General features: G+C 40.7%; 1 protein-coding gene across 1 annotated transcript; it reads right to left on the bottom strand.

Annotated features, from left to right (window-relative positions):
* Window positions 1–5,917: 5,917 nt before the first annotated feature.
* bbof1a (basal body orientation factor 1a) lies at window positions 5,918–17,845 on the bottom strand (the record flags this gene model as incomplete). Its single annotated transcript, XM_083910294.1, has 11 exons — window positions 5,918–6,011; window positions 6,209–6,280; window positions 7,995–8,099; window positions 8,716–9,209; window positions 9,762–9,906; window positions 12,342–12,412; window positions 12,987–13,067; window positions 13,170–13,313; window positions 16,001–16,066; window positions 17,385–17,637; window positions 17,802–17,845. 11 exons carry the CDS (start codon window positions 17,843–17,845, stop codon window positions 5,918–5,920), a joined length of 1,569 nt encoding a protein of 522 aa, XP_083766420.1.
* Window positions 17,846–19,007: the final 1,162 nt, after the last annotated feature.

The following is a 19,007-nucleotide window of genomic DNA, read 5'->3' as shown; positions in this document are numbered from 1 at the left end:
TTAGTAAAGTGGAAAACAAACTTTAAAATACTCTCAGCCAATGGTTGGCCGACTTTCCCGACTTGGGGCGGGACTACGCGATGTATTGATGTTTGATTGGGTAAAGGACGAGAGTGCGGATATACAGCCAATCACTGGCCCCGTATTGGCTCAGAGCCCGCCCATAGAAGGCGTGTCTCTGTGCTGCATTATAACACCAATGTTTTACCATATAACTGCTGTTAAGAACAAATCAAAGAGTAAAAACAAAAATAGATGTACAAATGGCTCAGGATTTTGCAAATTCTAAATGTACCGTGTATGAGTGGATTACAGTTGATTTACAACCTTTTTACCATTAAAAAAAAAAAAAAAAAAAAGATGAGATAAGACAATTTTATTAAAGATAAATAGAATAGAAATAGAATATATATATGAACACAAACACGATGTAGGCTGTGTGTGTGTGTGGTATTCCTTATGTTGTGGGGACCTAAATCTGTTTATACATTCACATTATGGGGAATTGTCTTCTGTGTGGGGACAAAAATCAAGTACCCATAATGTGAATTAATACATTTTGAGTTGAAGACATGTTTTTAAATGTAGGCTGAGGTTAGGGTCAGGGTTTAGGATTAGTCCAGTGGGGTTAGAGCTATTATTATCATTATCATTATTATTAGTTATAAGCACTAGAAATGACAAGAGGGTCCAGTCAATGGTTAGGGTTATTATTGTGCACTCCACTGTGGCTATTTTGAAGTGAGTGATCGAAACAATGTCTCACACTTACTGCTCATGTCCAGCAGGTGGCAGCCTTGCCCAACAGATTGTTGCTGTATCTTTTGAACCTGTCGGGCAGAATCTGGAGAAACAGAAAGTGCAGCTGCTGTGCATCACTGATGGAAACATCGTTGGCTGAATTAAAGTTCAAGCGTCTCCAGCTCAGTGCTCCAGTCTATTCTGTCACAACCTTCCTGGGTCATTTGTTTACAATTCCCTCTTATTATGTTCTTTGCGTGTGACTAACCATTTGGTGTAATGTGGAGATCAAACTGCCAAAGGTTAACCATGTGTCCATCAGGGAGGGAGCCAAGCACCATGGTGTGGTGATGCACGATGCCAGCAGGGATAACACACTGAACCAGCTTGTGTTGTGGGAGCAGTGTTCGGGGCAGCGGGGACAATGCTTTGGCGTCCACAGTTGTCCTGGTAGCCGGGTGCTGGAGCAGGTGGAACTTTCCTGGGTTCTTCACATGGATGTAGGTAGCACACCTCATCACCCCACCCACCCTTCTACCTCCTGTCTATACCCTGAGCTCTCATGGCCTTTGGTTTAGTCATCTTGAGGGCCACCCAGGCCGCCCTAACCACACCTCTCGCCTTTTGCCTTGTCGTAACTTCACACTGGAGTCAGCTGTGAGAGCGAGGGCTTGTTGAGTCAGCCATGCTGCAAATTTGTGGTCAGATCTGCGGCCCAGACCTAAATAGCGTTGAATCCTTTGAGAAAGGAAATTGTCATATGGCAAAAAAAAAAAAAAGGATGATTCTCTATGTTTGCAGAAGATATGCATTTGTGCAGTACACAGGAAACCCCAAAGTATCCATCTTAAAGGGAGTGCCTCAGGGTGCCTCTCGTCCTGGCTTTTGTGTGTTTGTGGCGAAAAGAAGCATTTGAGTGTCTGGGCCCTGGATGAGCTCACATCATGCAAACTGCCATAGCATGTAACCGTATAGCCGGTTGTTTTGGGGGCCCTGTGTGGAGACCAGCCCTGTGCAGCTGTCACGAACACAGTCTGCAGTCTGATCCCGAGGGGGGTGGACGTGGGAGCGTCAAGGTCAACAGTTGCAAGGACTGCAACTGTAGGTCCCACCATCTAAAGAATCACTCGATCACCTTCTACCTGCTTTTTCTTCCACATGAGGGTCGCGGGGGGTGATGACACCAATCTGAGCTGACATGGGGCGAAAAGCAGGGTGGACCCTGGACAGTTCACCATTCCATCCCAGGGCCATAGAGACAAACAACACACCGCTCCTCAGATAACTACACTGGCTTCCTGTGAGTCATTTAAAAATCTTAATCTTGGTCTACAAAGCACTGAATGGACTTGGACCAAAATACATCCTTAGACTTCTTAGTTCCCTATGAAGCATCCAGAGCCCTAAGATCATCAGGAAATGGTGTTTTTTCCCAGATGCAGAACCAAACAAGCAACATTCAGTTACTCTGCTCCTCCCCTGTGGAACAAACTTCCTGAACACCTGATGTCAGTTCTGAAAACAATATTACTTACTGCAGCTTTTTCTAAAATTCTTGAATAATCATTATCAATTCATTCTTGTCTTTTAAATGTGGTTAGGCTTTTATTCTGTGACTATTATGTATCTGAGAAAATTGAGAAAACTTTAAAGTGCAGCAGAGTATTTCTGTGCAAACTGTTTAAGTCTAAATATAAACAAATGTCCGCACAATATTGATCAAGTCTATACCAACTCCACATGACTCTCTCTGTGTTTCTCAGTTTCTATAGCAGTGTTTAGATCCCGTTTCGTCCTGCCGACATTCCCATGCTACACACAGAAAGTGATTTGTTTTATGTCTAGACAGACAAAGCAACGGCGACTTTGTGCGAGTAAGAGCGAGACAACAGCAAACAGGTTGGAGTTTGCCTGAAAACACAACAAAGTGGCCACAAAAACTTCCAGAAGTTTATTTTCTGCTCCAAAAAAAACCCCCAGTCATTCACAGTCAGTTTGACAGGATAAATGCTTCTCGCTCCCTGGCTCTGAAGTTCTGCTGCATACAGAAGAAACACTCCTTCAGTCAGGTCTGATAGCAGACATGGGAGTAAGTCACGCATATACAAGTCTCAAAGCAAGTCTGAGGTCATTCTTGCAAGAATCAAGCAAGTCGGGTTGAGTCATATGAATATAGAAGATGATTTCCCAGGTATTCCACATTTAAATATTAAAATAAAACATTTTGATTCAAATTTGAAAAAAAAATGTGTCCTATGTTTATTGCACACATTTTATCTTTCATAGCGTTTCTTATCATCTAACTCAGACCAGAGAGATTAAAAACAGCCATGGAACAGCGCCTTCTATGTCTGCAGCCTCTCTCTTGGGTTAAGGGTCTTAAGGGTGGGTTGCCAAGTTTGTATGCAAGTCCGGCCAAATCAGGGAAAGTCAAATCACAAAAGTTAACTCCTCAATCATTGAGAACATCTAAATATTACATAAAACAAAATAAATCAAAATCAAGTGATTTCATGTGATTTTACTCAAGTCCAAGTCGAGTCTGAAACCATGAGTGTCACGTCTGAAGGTCTGTACATACTCCGCAAGAACACAGAAATGTGTGGTCAGGACATTTCATACTTCACTGAAGCAAACGAGTATTTTAACGTTCATCAAGTTAACTCGAGTCAAGTCACATAACTCGCTTCCCGCCATCTCTGTCTGATAGTATTGTTTGACAGAGACTGTTTTGCATCTCGACAGCAGAAAGGAAGAGGCTCTCTAAAGCACTTTGGTCAAACCTTGGTAGTTTTTAAATGTGCTCTGTAAATAAAGTTGACTTCGCTTTACTTAGTGTCTTTGCTGCTGTGACAGTACATCTCCCATTTGTGGGTCCTGATAAAGGACTTTCAGTTGAAGGACGAAGCATACAAATAATATTTCTGCACTGCAGCTTTAAGTGCCGTGCAAATAAGTAAGCAAATAAAAAGTTAAAATAAACATGTTCACCTTTCTGCTTTTACAGCCCGAGATGAAGTGTGAAGAAATCTTCAGGCCTGTGTCGATTGTTTTTGAGGCAGACACTCTGGATGATGCCATCGTTTTTGGTCACAGGAACCCCGATGGTAACGGCACAGGTATCTCATAAATACACTCTTGAGGTCGACGTGGACCCTGATGACTGCATGTGCTTGTCTGTTTTGAAAGAAAGGAGACATGTCAGTACAGCATGTTGAAACAGAGAATGCATCACATTTCTATTTGAAAAAACCTTAATACAAATCATTTTCCATGTCAAGTATAGCCTTGTTTGCACCTCAACCTAAAATACACACTTTCGGGAACCCCCTTCCCTCCACTTCTCCGCCAGTAAAGTCCACAAATAGCTACAGCAAATATATGTTTGTTGAATGAAAACAGGGGGACATGGAAACACTTTTTTCCTGGTAGCATTTAATCAGGGGAAATCTTAAATTAAACTCAGAAGGGATTCCGAGGGTCTTGTTTGACACCGTGGCAAAAAGACGTCCAACTTCTTTTCCCTGTTTGTTTGCCTGAGGAGCCTGGTTATGCTCTGTTTGCTGTTCACATGTCGGGGAATGCTGTGCAGGCCATGTGCTGCACTCTCCTCCAAACCTCGATGCACCAAAACATCTACTTTTCTATCTTTGCCAAAATGCCCCAGTGTGTCCAAACTCATTCCCTCTGTTTGAAACACTCTAAACCAACCGTGGCGTGCCTCTATTGCCTTCATAACAAAGTGTTTTATTTAGGCTCTCGTTCCTTTTCATAAGAGCATGTTATGCTTTCCAAACGGCAGGAATAAGCCGCAGGTTTAGCCGTGTTTAGTGCACTCATGTAAGCTTGTTTTTTTAAACAGCATAGACGCACCACATCTCTCATCAGCCGCATCTTACTCATGCTGGCAATTTGGGAGCTTTGGGGAAACTGCTTTACAAAGGTTACACTTATGGAAATGAAGGCAACACTATTTGTTATCTGCAGTGCGGAGTCACCACTTCCATCCATCCCTTTTCCACTGCCAGGGTTCTTTTTTAGAGGATCTCCCAGGTATATAAAAAACAAGTGGGTATTTATTAATAAACACAGTTTTTTTTAAACATTATAAATAAACCTTTTTTCCCCTCATCCCAGTGCATCCCATTCTCCACACATTAACTATGTTTAACACACATAAAGTCAGAAATGAAACACTGGGGAAGCCAACTGTCGTAAACACAAAGAACAAACAAACAACAATGCGAGAGACTCCATCCAAGTTCGGCCTGGAAAACCAGAACACCTAACTCTGTAACCTTTCAACAGTTTATCACTGATGATACCACCTTATGTCGCTCGGGGGGGGGAGACCTAAACCAAGTGTCACAAACAATAGAGAGAGTTACATAAAATAAAGATATGGTTTGGTATAAAAAAGTATCTCTGTACATAAATTATATTCTCAAACTGCCAAGTTTAAAACTAAGACTAAAGCTAGAAATATTTTGTAACATATCACAATCGAGAGTATATGAACACAATCTCACTCAGAAACCTCATATCCATAATATTGAAACAAGTAATTGCTATATTACATACATACGCGAGACATACTTTCAATAAAAAATAGTCTATTTATTATATATTGTGCCGTATATAACCTTTAAAACACGAAACCATATGACATTTACGTAGGGTGCAAGTCACCAAAACGGACAACAAAATTCAAAATGGCCAACTTCCTGTTGAGTTGAGGCTGTGGTTACGGTAGACTTTTTTGTTTGTCTTGGTCCATAACATCTTCCCACCAAGTTTCAGGAAATTGCATAACAAATATTGTGCTGGGGAATTAACCGTTACAGAAACATAAACAATGATTTCGATACTTACCAATGTACGTTGTTTTTCAATAAGGCTTGAATGGATCCATGTGATCTTCTTATCTCCTACTGATGCACCGTGTTTCACAAGTGACAGATTATGAAATAGGTGATGACAGAACTGAAACAAGCTTTAATTGCGAAAGAGAAAAACTCACAAGTTATATATAATTATATATACACATACATGCATACATAAGAGATTTATAATAAGCACAAACAAACATCAGTCCATGATTGACGCTCTGTGGGAATCGCACAGAGCCGAGGCAAAACAATACAATGTGATGTTCAATGTAGAGGCTGCACAGAGGTCATGTGGTGTGTATATCCGGCAAGCTGCTTGGGTTCGAGGGCAGAACAAATTCAGGCGCCTGGGTGATGAAAGTCGCCGGGGAGAGCTCCTCTCTAATTCGGGAAGACAGTCATCATTATGCAACGCTAAAATGCAACCGTCTTGATAAATCACTCGCAGGCACTCGTGTTCTCACAGCAAATGCATCTTCAGCTAAACATGGAATGTGGGACCAATAAATCTGCAGAGGCCTCGTAATTGCAAGGATGAGGCAGGACTTTTATTCTCGGACATTCCTTCAGTGTCTTACCCAGCAGCAGCATCACTGTCGATAATCCTCTTCTCGTCGGTGGCAGACAAAGCCAGATGTCGGCCGACATTCCTGTCGAGAAATCGCAGAGTTGCAGTTCTGATGCGTGTGAGGGCCAAGAATGGATACATATTCCGTTTTATTATGATATTTCTACGAACGTAACTTTCTATCAACCAAATATGAGTTTAAAAAACGGATGGCTTTTGGTTATCGTTCTACATGCGTGTATGTTTTACACGCAAGTAAATGTACCACTATTCTGATAACATTTTACTCAAGTAAAAGTAAAAGTACTGGTCTAAAAAATGTACTCAAGTTAAAGTAAAAAGTAGCTTTTTAAAAATGTACTTAGTTCCTTTTTAAACAAGGTTGGGGTTCTTTCTTGTGTCATGCAAAAAGGGACAAAAATGGGACACAAATCTCGCATGAATTGTTTTTAACTAAAGGCAAACCTTTACAAATTAAAGTGCTAACAAAATAAAATATTTGAACATATAATGTATCAGTGAAAATGGGTCAAAGGTCATAAATGCTGCAACTTTCTCACTCACTCAGAGATTAATTAACACCTGTTCTCATCATTCACCTGTCTTTCCTCACACAATTCAGTACACAAAAAACCTACTCAATTACAGTAAAGCAAGCAAATGTAATTCACATTTGTGGCCTAAATTAGTAACCATGGTAACATTATTCCCATGGGCTGTGTTGTTGTTATTTTTTTTTCCTCCCCCAACTCGTTTTGTTTCCGGCACGTCCATGACATCACAATTCAGTCTCGGGGTGAAGCACGGTGGAAATAAAATAAAAACACCACAGGGCAGACCTACCAATGGGAACAGCGTTTATCGCCCTTTTTTAGCGGCCTCACCCAGGTTTAAACATGCCGGCGCATACATGTTAATTTTTGCGCTAAAGAGGCTTTTTAGTCACGTCTTATAATAGAACCCGTTTCTGCACAGCAGCCAAATAAGATGACATCATCTCAGTTCATGAGGATCCGAACAGAGGCAGAATAATAACCACCACCGACAGCAAGAAAATCACCAAAAGTTACACGCTGCGGCTTTAAATACTCCACCTCGTAGTGAAAAGCCATGTTTCAGCACACGCTCTCCACTCATGCCTGTAGTCTGTCTAGGAAAGGGGTTTACTCGGGGTCAGCACAAGACAAGAGGACTTAAAAGCTCGACTTTCCTGGGTCGCCAAATGCTCTGCGTTATTCTGCCGGACTAGGTGCCAGACCACCGTTAACACGAATATACATCTCCTCTTGCCGGCTATACCCCCATACATCCAGATCCCCCGAACACTCCTCTCTGCAAATCATGTTACCAGCTGCTCTCTGACCACAAGAGCGTTCAAAGAACAAAATAAACTGCAAGTGCACGTGAAGAGGGGCCAATGGGCTGAGAGCAAATCGACATGACCAGATGTTTGTTTCCAAGCACACGACTCTGTGGCTCGGCCTATTTTTACTATTGTGCCCAGACTCTTTCTTCATTCTTTTTAAGCAGCTGGATGGAAAAGAAAATTGGTTGAAAACCTAACTGATGTTTTATGGTATCCTCTTCTGCCTAGAAAAATGGCTGTTTAAAACATTAAAAAGAGGGAGGAGTCACCATGAGTTCAGGCTGAGCTGCAGCTCGGCGTCCCTGCACTTTGTTCTTCAGAGTTAATTGATGCAGAGGTTTTCGGTTCGCTTTAGGGGATGATACATGGATTTGAATGTGTTACCTTAGTCAAATATGAACAGTTATAATGTGAAGTGTTTTTTTTTTACCTTTCCCTCTGGCCGTTCATCTTAGCAAAGAGAAGCCTGAGCACTTGTTCCTTTTGCTCCCATGTGAGATCTGAGATTTCAACTTTGCTGCCTGGTTGATGCGTCCTAAAAAAAGAGAATTATGTTAAAACTCATTTGCATGCACTATCTACTCTACCCTTTACCGGGTAGAGTAAACTATTATTTGATAACTTCTGCAGACACAAAACCATGTGATCTTAGAAATACGTAGATTTCGCCCCAGCCATCATTGGTGGCCTCGTAACATCAGTGCAGTTCCCGAAAGGCAAAAGATTTGGTCATACGGCTCGGTCTTCTCCTGTATCTACAATAACATCTCAGAAACTAACGATGGTAAGTTGATGAAATCAATCAGGTGTGTTAGAGCAGGGAAACATTTGCAGGACAGGGGTCCCCGAGGACCAGGTTTGGGAAACACTGTTCTGTTATGTTCTAAAATATTGTTCCTTTCACTTTATTTGTGTTTATGTTGTATATTCTTATACTCTTTTTCATTTAAAAAAAAAATAAAAAAAATGGCGAGGAACCATTTATGCTAGATTTAAACTTTAAATTTCTACATGTGATCTCTTGGACCACAGGTTGGGAACCATAGAGCTTTTAGGAAGCTGCAGGTGACTTGCCACTTATAACCACGAGGAAGTAAAAATATCACAGAGCCTCACACAAAATTCATGCAAATGATGGGATGTGGACCTACCACGACGCCGCTGCCTCCATGTCTGAATAGACAGAGTTGCTGCTCTGGGGGCTTTGATGAAAGGTGCGGATGGGTGGGAACTTCAGCTTGCCCGCTGTGGCTTCTCTCAGCCTCCAGCGATAAGCCTGCAGGGCCTCCTTTTTGTAGCGCAGCCTGCTGTCCACGATCTCCTGCCTCACCTGAGACAGCGACTCGTGGAAGAACCGCTCCAGCTCCGTGCGCTGCTCCACGATAGTGCCCGCGAGACGCTTGACGTGTCCCAGTTCTCTCTCGCGCATGCCAAGCACCTTCTGAAGCTTCTCCAGTTCCACCTGGCCCGCGTGAATTCGGACCATCGTCGTCTCCTTCTCCTTCTCCTCCTCTCGCTCAACCTCCCTTGACTTTTGCTCCAGAGCCTGCTCCAGGGAGGCGACCTTTGCCCTCAGTTTAAAAAGCTCATCCTTTCGCGCCACCATCTGAGCTGTGTTCTTCTTCACCGTCAACTCAAACGTGTTCTTGGAGGGAGGAGAGAAGGTTAGTTAAATATATGACACTGAGCTGACTATTGAGGCCCTTTCATTTTCATGCCAGCGTAGCCAAACGAGACAGATAATGATTTGTGTATGAGCCTAAGCCGTTGAGTGAGTGGCCAAAACTTCAACAAGGTGGATTTGCTCCCTTGAATTACTGTCATCATTAGAGGTATGATTAATGTGCCCAATATTTATTTGTCTTGACGAATCAGTGCCAGCAACCTGCAAAGTAGAAGCCACTGGATTTGAACCCCGTGCGCCAGTGGAAACTCACCACAACCACTGACCACTGAGAGGCTGGGTAGCAGTCAGGAGGTGGTGGGGGGATAGGAGGAGGACCACAAGCAAAATACACAAGGTCAGCACAAGTAAACAACACAAGGGGAAAAACCACCTGAAATATATTCTGGACGGATGCGACAAGTGTTTCATAAATGAAATGATTGAAAATGACTCTATGGACATCTGAACGGTCTCTGTCCAAGGCTTCACTGTTTGTTTGCTGTCCTATGGTCCTCAAAAAAAAAAACATACCTTGTCCAGTGCCAGCGAGGCATTTTGCTTCTCCAGAGAGTCTGTCCGTTTCTGCAGGCTCTGCGCCTCCTTGGTGTGATGCCTCAGTGCTTCATTGAGACGGACGTTCTCCTTGAACACCGAGTGTGAGGCATCGTCCAACTGCCTGGACAGTTTACAGGACAAACACAGTGAGCCACAGAGAAGCTTGTCTCGGATTAAGAACACACCACTGTGTGGACACAGTTTGGATTTATTTTAAGCTGCACCTGTCATTCAAAGTTAACTTAAACAGATACATTATAAAATAAACTAGTCAAGACTGTATAAATGCGATGATGTGGGCTGCTGATTGCTTTTTTTTTTTAATATGACAGTTGAAGCGCCTAAAGTTATATAATGTAGCGTCTAAGTCCTGTACTTTGGCTGCTGGTGGTTTGCTGTTAGGTATTGTTTTTACTTATTTTTCTATTTCCATTAAACAAATCAAAATGGAAACTTAAAGGTGCCATATGTAATAATGTGGCCAAAAACGGTTACTACATTCAAATTCAAAATACCGTGGTCTTTTAGGTTTTGTTTTCTGACGTAACTGGCAACCCGTGGTTGCTCAGCAGCTGAGACTCTACTGACTGCAATGATTGGTAGACGGCGTTAGGTGGCGCCACATGCCAAAACATGATTTCAAAACATAAACATGATTTTCAGTCTGCAAAATATATTTTTTATGCAAATATTTTGTCTGTACTGTTGTTGTTGGTGAGTTCAGTTTGTTATATGAACATTATTCCTGAGTCTCTGTGACATATTAGGAGAATTTTATGGCCAGTTGATTTAGATTTATTACATAATAATAAACACCTTTAAACCCGTGCAGATGTAGAAATAACCTTGAAATCAGCAACACCTATAATGACAGGTGACCCCAACATGACCCTGGGCCGGTGTCAGCCTCAGGCAAAATATTAGAAATTAAATATAAACTCACAAATAAAAACGAGACATGGCTCCTACGAGTTATATAAGTCTATGTTGGGTGTAGTCTGACATCACTTGCTCAACTACAGTTGAAAAACGCTGCATATTACTCCAAGTTTTCTTCACTGGCTCCCAGGTTCCAGATTATATATTTTTTTATTGTTTTAAATGTATTCATGGTCTCGCCCCACAGTATCTGTCCGACCTGCTTCAGCCATATGCTCCCTCGCGCACTCTCTGGTCAGCAGATCAGTCACTGTTTGTCTTTTATTGTTTTACAGTCTTTTTTTAAACTTTTTTATTTGTCATGTCTGTGTACAGCACTTTGGCCAACTGTGTTGTCTTTAAAGTGCTTTATAAATGAAGTTGTATTGGATTGGATTGGATTGGATTGCAGTTTAAAGGTTATAGTGAGTTGTGGTGAAGATGGCTTGCTGAGAACTACAAGCCACTGTTGCATTTACAACACAAGAGAGTCGAGCAAAACACAGCAACGCCTCAGTGCAGACTAAAATCTACAATGACCACCTAAAACCCAATTAAAACTTTAGTCTGAATAAGACACCGTCATGTAAGAAGGATATTCTGATGACTGTCACAGAAATACGGTCAAACTGGAAGATGACAACTTGTGACGTGTCATGAGAGTTATTTATAATTATTTATGTTATGTTCACGTGTCTTCAGTTTGTTGGCTATTTGATGACAGTAACTGCATCGAACATCACCAGTATGGTGTCCTCATATATTTTAAATGGCATCTTTTGTTGGGCTTTTATGACACAATAATTAATATGACCTTTTTGCAACTTGCATAATCCATATCACAGAAAACTAAAACTAATACAAACGAAACCAAAACAAGCATTTACAAAGAATGAAACAAAAATAAAAAGGCAAAACTAAATAGAAACTAAAACTAATGAAAAATCTAAACTACGTATTATATTATACTACTGCCTTGACAATCATATCGTCATCAAAATAACATTTTATTCAGGTTAGTTAGTATCAGATTATTGGTGGCCATGTAAATGTAGTGCTGCTACATACTGCTAACTGGTTAGCATTGCAACCACATGAACAAGGGAAGAAGCTAAACTATAGTTACTATAGACACTGTGGTTTTTTTCAGCTCGTGAGAATGAAGCAAAAAAGTTAAATGCTGACCTTGTGACATTTCTGCTCGACTGGTAATAACTTAACAACTGGGAATGCTAAAGCACCAACACTAAAAAAACCTTAAACAAATCCCCCCTTTAAAATTAAGTCAATTACTGACACTCAAGCGACTAAAAGGACCACACCAGTATCTATGTTGACGTTTTTATGAGCTGTTAAAGAAATAACTAAACACAGCAGAGGGCGAAATATACATCCCATGGCCTCAAAAGTAATAAACAATGTTCCTCCGCACACGCTTTCCTCCCTTCAGTATATTCTGGGGTGGCTGACGATGTGATCATTGGCTTTGGTGATGTACACTAAACCAGCGGAAATAACATCAGTGCCAGTTATATATACATTTATATCAATAAGCTGATTCTTTTTTTGTGGCACTCTGAGCGCATCAAAGTGCAGGTTAAAGAACAAAATGAGGTTGTGAAAGGTCAGTGCACTCACACGATGGCTTCATTGTGAGCCCGCTCCACCGCGTTGGCTATCGCTTGCTCAGCTTCCCGCTCCAGATGAGCCTGTGGGAAAATTTTAAAGTTGCTTGAGTCTTTCACTTGAACTGATTTGGTTCATAATCCATCCATCCATCTTCTACCACTTTATCCTCCACATGAGGGTTGCCAATCCCAGCTGACATAGGGTGAAAGACAGGATACATCCTGTATACCCTGGATAGGTCCATACATGAGACAAACACCCACTCTCACACTCACACCTATGGTCAATTTAGAGCGTCCAATTTGCCTCATCCCCAAATCTGCATGTAGGAGGAAACCGGAGAACCTGGATTAAACCCACACATGTATTTCATAATCCATCCATCCATCTCCTACTGCTTTATCCTCCAAATGACTGTGGGAGGAAGCCAGAGAACCTGGAGAAAACCCCCCCACGCACGGGGAGAATATGCAAACTCCATGCAGAAAGGCCCTTGTTCCAACTGGGGCTCGAACCCAGGTCTTCTTGCTGCAAAGGCAAGAGCGCGAACCTCTACACCAACCGTGTGGCCCCCACCAGCACATAATTATTTCATAATAATATTTAATATTCATGTCACCGTGTCATGAGATGTTAGTTTGCACCTGACGTTACCTTCTCTTTGAAGAACCTGTACTCCATTTTGTTGAGGTTCTCCCTGTGCTCCTTGTCAGCAGCAGCCATTCTTTCTCTAATCTACAGAATAAAAGAGGTCATGGTTACTGAGAGTATTTTTTTAAACACTGTGACGTACACACAACTGCTCTTTAACAAGGCCACATTTTGTCTTTTCCTCACATCACTGAGCTCCTGCTCCATCTGGGCTTTCTTCTTCTGAAACTCCTCGATTTTCCTCATCCCACTCTGGATCATGTTGAAGTCACTGGACTTCTGTCTGAACAGTTCCTTCATCTCGTTGATTTGGAGTGTGTAATCGTCAACCTGTTGACACCAATCTTTTGATTAGATCACAAAATAAAAACAAACATACACACCAAATACGGGCTGTGAATACGTATGAGCTACTGTAGATCATCTTTAACCCTTAGTGGTCACACGGCACAGATCTGTGCCGCAGGTGCACTTTGGGGGTAGATTTGGGGGTCATAGGTCACATATTCAGGCTTTTTTTTTTTTTTTTATGTTTTTTTATCTTCTTATGTGTTGGTGAGTCAAAGCTATGATTAATTTTATATCACATTTTAGATATAAAGTAGCGAGTATTGTGCAGAAGTCACAAAATTATACTGTTTTTCTTTGCTTTTTGTTCCTAAAAATGAGCTAAGTGAACTTTGAACTGTGACGTATTTCCAGATTTCACAAATTCAATCCGATTTTAAACATTTTGAGTGCTTTTTGCTCAGGTGTGTTTATATAGTTGCCTAGGTTGTGCTGAAAAAAGGATATAAGACACTCTACATTGTACATTCTTATAGCCTCTGTATATACTGTGCGATTTAACATAGTAAAAAAGCAGCCACAATCCTCTATGTTCTAAGGGTTAAATGGCATGGAGCACACTTTACAGGATGGGAAAAGGGAAACAAAGTGTCTTAATCCCAAGAAAAATATGCTTTACGTTGAAAAAAAATATATTTATGAAGCTTAAGTGAGATTAAAGTAAAAACAACTTTGATTCATCCAGATTTGCAGCCACGTCACAGACCGTTTGAAAAGCAGGTGAGGATTGATTGTGAGGTTGAATCCCACAAGAAAGGGCGATCCAGAGCTGCTTCCAAAACTCCCATGAATGCGGCGTGTGTTGGTCATAGAAGGGAAGTTTTTGTCCCGAGGTTCACATCGGCCATTCTCCTGTGAAGGCCAGCTGAAGTACAGATCAGTCAGGCTAAATGCCACAAGATGCTACTGCGGAGGAGCCAGGGCCGAGCAGAAATGTGACCAACTGACCAAAGTCATGAGAGACTAGCAAAACACGCACACACCACAAACATGTCTATGACTACTAAATGAGAGGTTATCGACCACCTGATTATAACCTATAGGCCTAATCGTTATTCTTCAGATATGCATTTGTCTACAGTGACGAGCCACTCCGCTGCAGGTTTGCGTCATAAGCCGTTTTGTTCTCTGTGAGCTGTCAAGTCGTGACTTTGAACCTTTTTAAAGTTTAGAGTCATTGTAAGTAAGTCAGTAAAGCTTTTTTATGTGGCACTTGTCACAAATAAAAATCACAAAGTGCACAGCACAGTCGCAAATAAAATACTACAGCAAGGAAAATAGGCCGTCAAGAGACTTTGTTCTGATGACCTCAGGGAACCTTCTGGGGAGTAAAGATACAAGGAGATGGGAAATACAGTATAAGGGGCTAAAGCAACATATCTTTATATTTAATTCTAAAACAGCTAAAACAGGGGTTATGTGCTCCTTTCACTTTGTCCCAGTTAAACTGTCAACTTCTGTCCTATTAAAACACATAAAAAGTGAATGGAAAAAATTGAGAGGAGACAAAAGCATGTATGACTCTTCTGTTAAATATTGAGATTTTAGACATTTCCTTTGGCGATTAACGCATCTTTTCAGGATTCTTAAGTCTTTTAAACTGATCTACAGTTCGGCAACAGTTCGAACTGTAGATCGGACGTCGTGCTCATGACTCTTCCTGTGACAGCACTCTGATCGGCAGTTTGTCTATGTCACATCGTATCGGTGCAGTTGGAACATCATCAGAGCAGGTACTAAAAAAGTACTATCGCTAATGGAAAAGACAAAAACCGGAGTGCTTCTGATGGAGCAATTTCCATTAGCACAAGTCCATTTTTAAGAAGAACCACTTTATCTCCTCTCAGTAAGAAAGGTTCTGTGAACAACACGTCTGGAAGTCACATCACCGGAGTCGACCACAGGACAGTGTTTTTCCCCTCTGGGGGACATGTGTGACAGTCACATGTCTAAAATAGTGATGTTTCAAGTCGGTCCAGACTGTGCCTCTTGTTTCTTCATCAGCTGCTTATTGGACTCTTATTTTACCAGCATGAAGCAAGAAAGCTGGAAGATTGAAAACAGCTGCTCGAAAAAAAGAAGAAGCAAGCAGCAGAGTTATTTTTTGCACCTTTTTCGTCCTCGCGGAGCCACTTCAAATGTGTCGCGTCAGCTTGACAGTGTGATCTTAAGGACCAGCAGCGGTGGTTAGTGGGAATTAAAGTCAAAATGAGAGCGTTTGGTGTGTGTATTACGTAACTCGACGTGGTGTATCAGAGTAAAGAGCTGTGTGTGAGGTAGCTATACTTAACACATCTAAAACAGCGATGTCTTGTCTCATTGCAAACAAACACTTTTCAATTACGCATTTTTTGTGTGTGTGTGGCCACTGACATGGATTAAAAATAACTTTCGACCATGTAACTTGGAATGTGAGGGCTTGTTTTTTCTTTTTTTGTGTTTTTTTTTATATGGTTGCTTGTTTGGTTGTTGTTGTTTTCTTACATAATAAATGTGAACATAATTACACATGCAGGACAGCTGTTGAAACACAGCTCAGCACATTTCTTTTCAGATGCTGCAGGTCGCCGCTGTAAATCACGGGACTATGAATAATACTGTGAACATGCTTGGTGGACCAAATGAAGGCGGCGTTTCTTTTCTTGTGGCTACGTTTCAGATGAACTCACCAGTTTGTTTTGCTCTTCACGTGCCTGGGCCTTTTGTCTTTTGAGGCTTTGCTGCAGCAAACTGATCTGTTGAAAATAGATAAGAAAAATAACCCGTCAGGCTGAGCGCATTCCTCTCTGTCCACTCACAACAATATTTTCTTTATATTACCCGACGTTGCCGGAACTTAACCTTTTAGCACTCTACAAAAACAGGTGTTTTTCTTTGTATGTTTTTGTTTTTAGATGTATACTACGGGATCGTAGAGGAGGGCGGGGACAGAAGGCATATAGCCCATCACAATGCTGTACCTGGGTTTTTGAAGAAGTTAAATTTACTTTTGAAACTTTTTGCGGAACTTCATTGTGTTTTCAGTCTTGTTTGCAACTGTCTCACCACAACGTTGCACTTTATCTAGTGTTGTAACATAAGTAAGTACAAATACTTTGTTACTGCACTTAAATTCATGTATCTGTACTTTACTTTATTTATATTTCTAGCAACGTTTAGTTTTACTCCACTACATTTCCTAAATAAATTGTGTACATTTACTCCTTTGTTAGGTGTTACTACCAAATAAAATCAGAATAGTTGGTAAAGGTCTGTATTTATATAGAGCTTTTCTAGTCTTGAGCTGCTTTACACTGCAGTTTTCACCCATTCACACGCTTCAACATGGGGTTAGGTGTCTTGCTCAAGGACACACAGACTGGCAGAACCCACATCCTTCCAGATGAAAGACAACTCGCCCTACCACTGAGCTACCATGGCTCAATCATTACTTCTTTTTTTATATATATATACTTTTACTGAAGTAATATTATACAAAATGACTTCAACTTCTACCAAAGTCATTTTTTAGTAAGATACTTTTACTCAAGTATCCCTTTAAGGTAATTTATACAAGACTACTGTTACCTTATATCAAGGTAGGAGAAATTGAGAAATATAGAGACAGTCCATGTGAAGCTGGAACTCGTCTGACAATGGTTTCGAATGTAACAGACATGTATTATACTTATTAATTATAAACTAGTAGTATACATACTATATGCCAGGGGTTTTGTTCAGGGGCAACATCCAGCACAAGTTGATCTCAAGTGGGCCGGGCCAGTAAAATAATAGCATAATAACCTATGTTTTCCTTTGTTTTCCATTTAATGAAGTATCTTTTTTACAAAACCTGACATTTCTTCAGAGAAATAAACGCAATTTCATTAATATTATGCTTAAATTTACCATTTACACATGTGCATTACAACCTACAGATCACACTGCGTCTATAAAGGCACACTCATTTAGTCACAGGTATCTGGAAGTGAAAAAATATACTATTTCACACTATGATTAGATTCTAATCATAGTGTGAAATTTTAACAACTTCATACTGTTTGACACCTCTACCTGCTGCTCTCTGTCTGCGTCCCGTTTCTGCTGAAACGTCGACACGTCGATGGTTTCCTTCTCGGCTCTGTACAGCTGCGTGGTGAGCTCCTCGTTGACTCGCGCCAGCTTACCACAGGCTTCCTGGTACTGTGAGAGTGACTGGTCTGTGACCTTTGACCTCAGCTCCCACAGGGCAGCAGTGGCCTTGGCTTTCTCCGTGTCTGACTCCTTGTCCGCCTTTGACTCCTGCTTGCCATCTTTCTTCCCTTTCCTGAGAGAAAACGCGTCATATTAGTTACGTTTTCTAGAAAAACAGCTCAGTTGGTAGAGCTGTCACGCTGTAGTATAAAGGGTCCCCCCTTTCATGCTTCATTGTCCTGTCCATTAAATAACAACAAAAATGTCTTTAAAAAGAAAAGAGAAGTGTGCACTCACCCTGCTTTAGCTCTCTTCACTTTTCCAACTTTTTTCTTTGGCATCTCTGGCGAAATTATTTGAGTTTGTTTGGGTTACACTGTGCAGACGGTAACAACAGCAGGCTCCTGTACTCTGTGCTCTGTGTTTGTGTCGCCTTGGAGACGGTGCAGCCGAGGAAGGGTCACATTTCTTGTCCACACGAGCGTCAGCAACCAGTTGGGTACAACTGCCAATTCACTAGGTATTGTATAATATTCATTATACATTTGTATGACATAATAATAATAATAATAATGATAATTATGGCATTCTCCAATGTCTTGTTTTGCCCACATCCCACAATTATTTCTTTGTTATATGGAGCAAAGAAACCAGAAAATATTACCATTTAAGGAGCTGAGAAATGCGAAAATGTCTTTTAATTATTGAAAAACACTCAAAACGGATTATTCCATAATCAAAACAGTTGATGATTCATTCAGTAATCGATAAGTCGAATTATCGTTGCAGCCCTACATGTTTTTGTTGTTTATTCACTATCACTTACAAATAATCATTATTTTTTTAGTTTCCCTTGATAATGACTTGAAGTTTCCTGTCTAGCACATGAAATCAATAGAAACTAAAATATAATTCATTGTTACTACTGTAACACTTAAACTGCCAGATCGCAAGTAAATCTAATGCAGGTGCCGCACACAACAGTGAAATCCAAGAGACCCAGGAATAGTGACAGCATTTACAATGGCAGCACAAAAACATGACTTGTAAGAATAATATATGCTCTCTTCGTGCCAAGGTTATTCGAATACGAAATAATGAAAACTATGTGTACTGTGTTTATAAAACTAACTGAAATTGTAGCGAAAATGTGCTTACGTTATGTCTTTGAAAATTAATTTCATGCATAATCCTTTTGGGCTCATATGCATTTTTGAATCTTGCACCTGGCAAATAATCCTTATTACAAAAAAAACTAAAACCAACACTGAAACGAATAAAAACTAAACTAAAACGAATTAAAACGAATTAAAATTAACTAATTTTAAAAACAAAAAGTCAAAACTAAAAAAATAAACTAAAATGAATAATTCTTACAATTAAAATAGGGTCCGAGGTTACTAATGAATAATCCAAAACTATTATAACCTTGCTTCGTGCCAGGTGTCAACAACAACAACACTCCTTCACTCCAACAACAACAGGAATCTGCGAGTATTTTCA

Source organism: Microchirus variegatus (assembly GCF_963457635.1).
Source record: "Microchirus variegatus genome assembly, chromosome: 2".
Lineage (NCBI taxonomy): Eukaryota > Metazoa > Chordata > Actinopteri > Pleuronectiformes > Soleidae > Microchirus > Microchirus variegatus.
The sequence above is the reverse complement of the archived record's forward strand: the minus strand, read 5'-3'. Positions and strand labels throughout refer to the sequence as shown.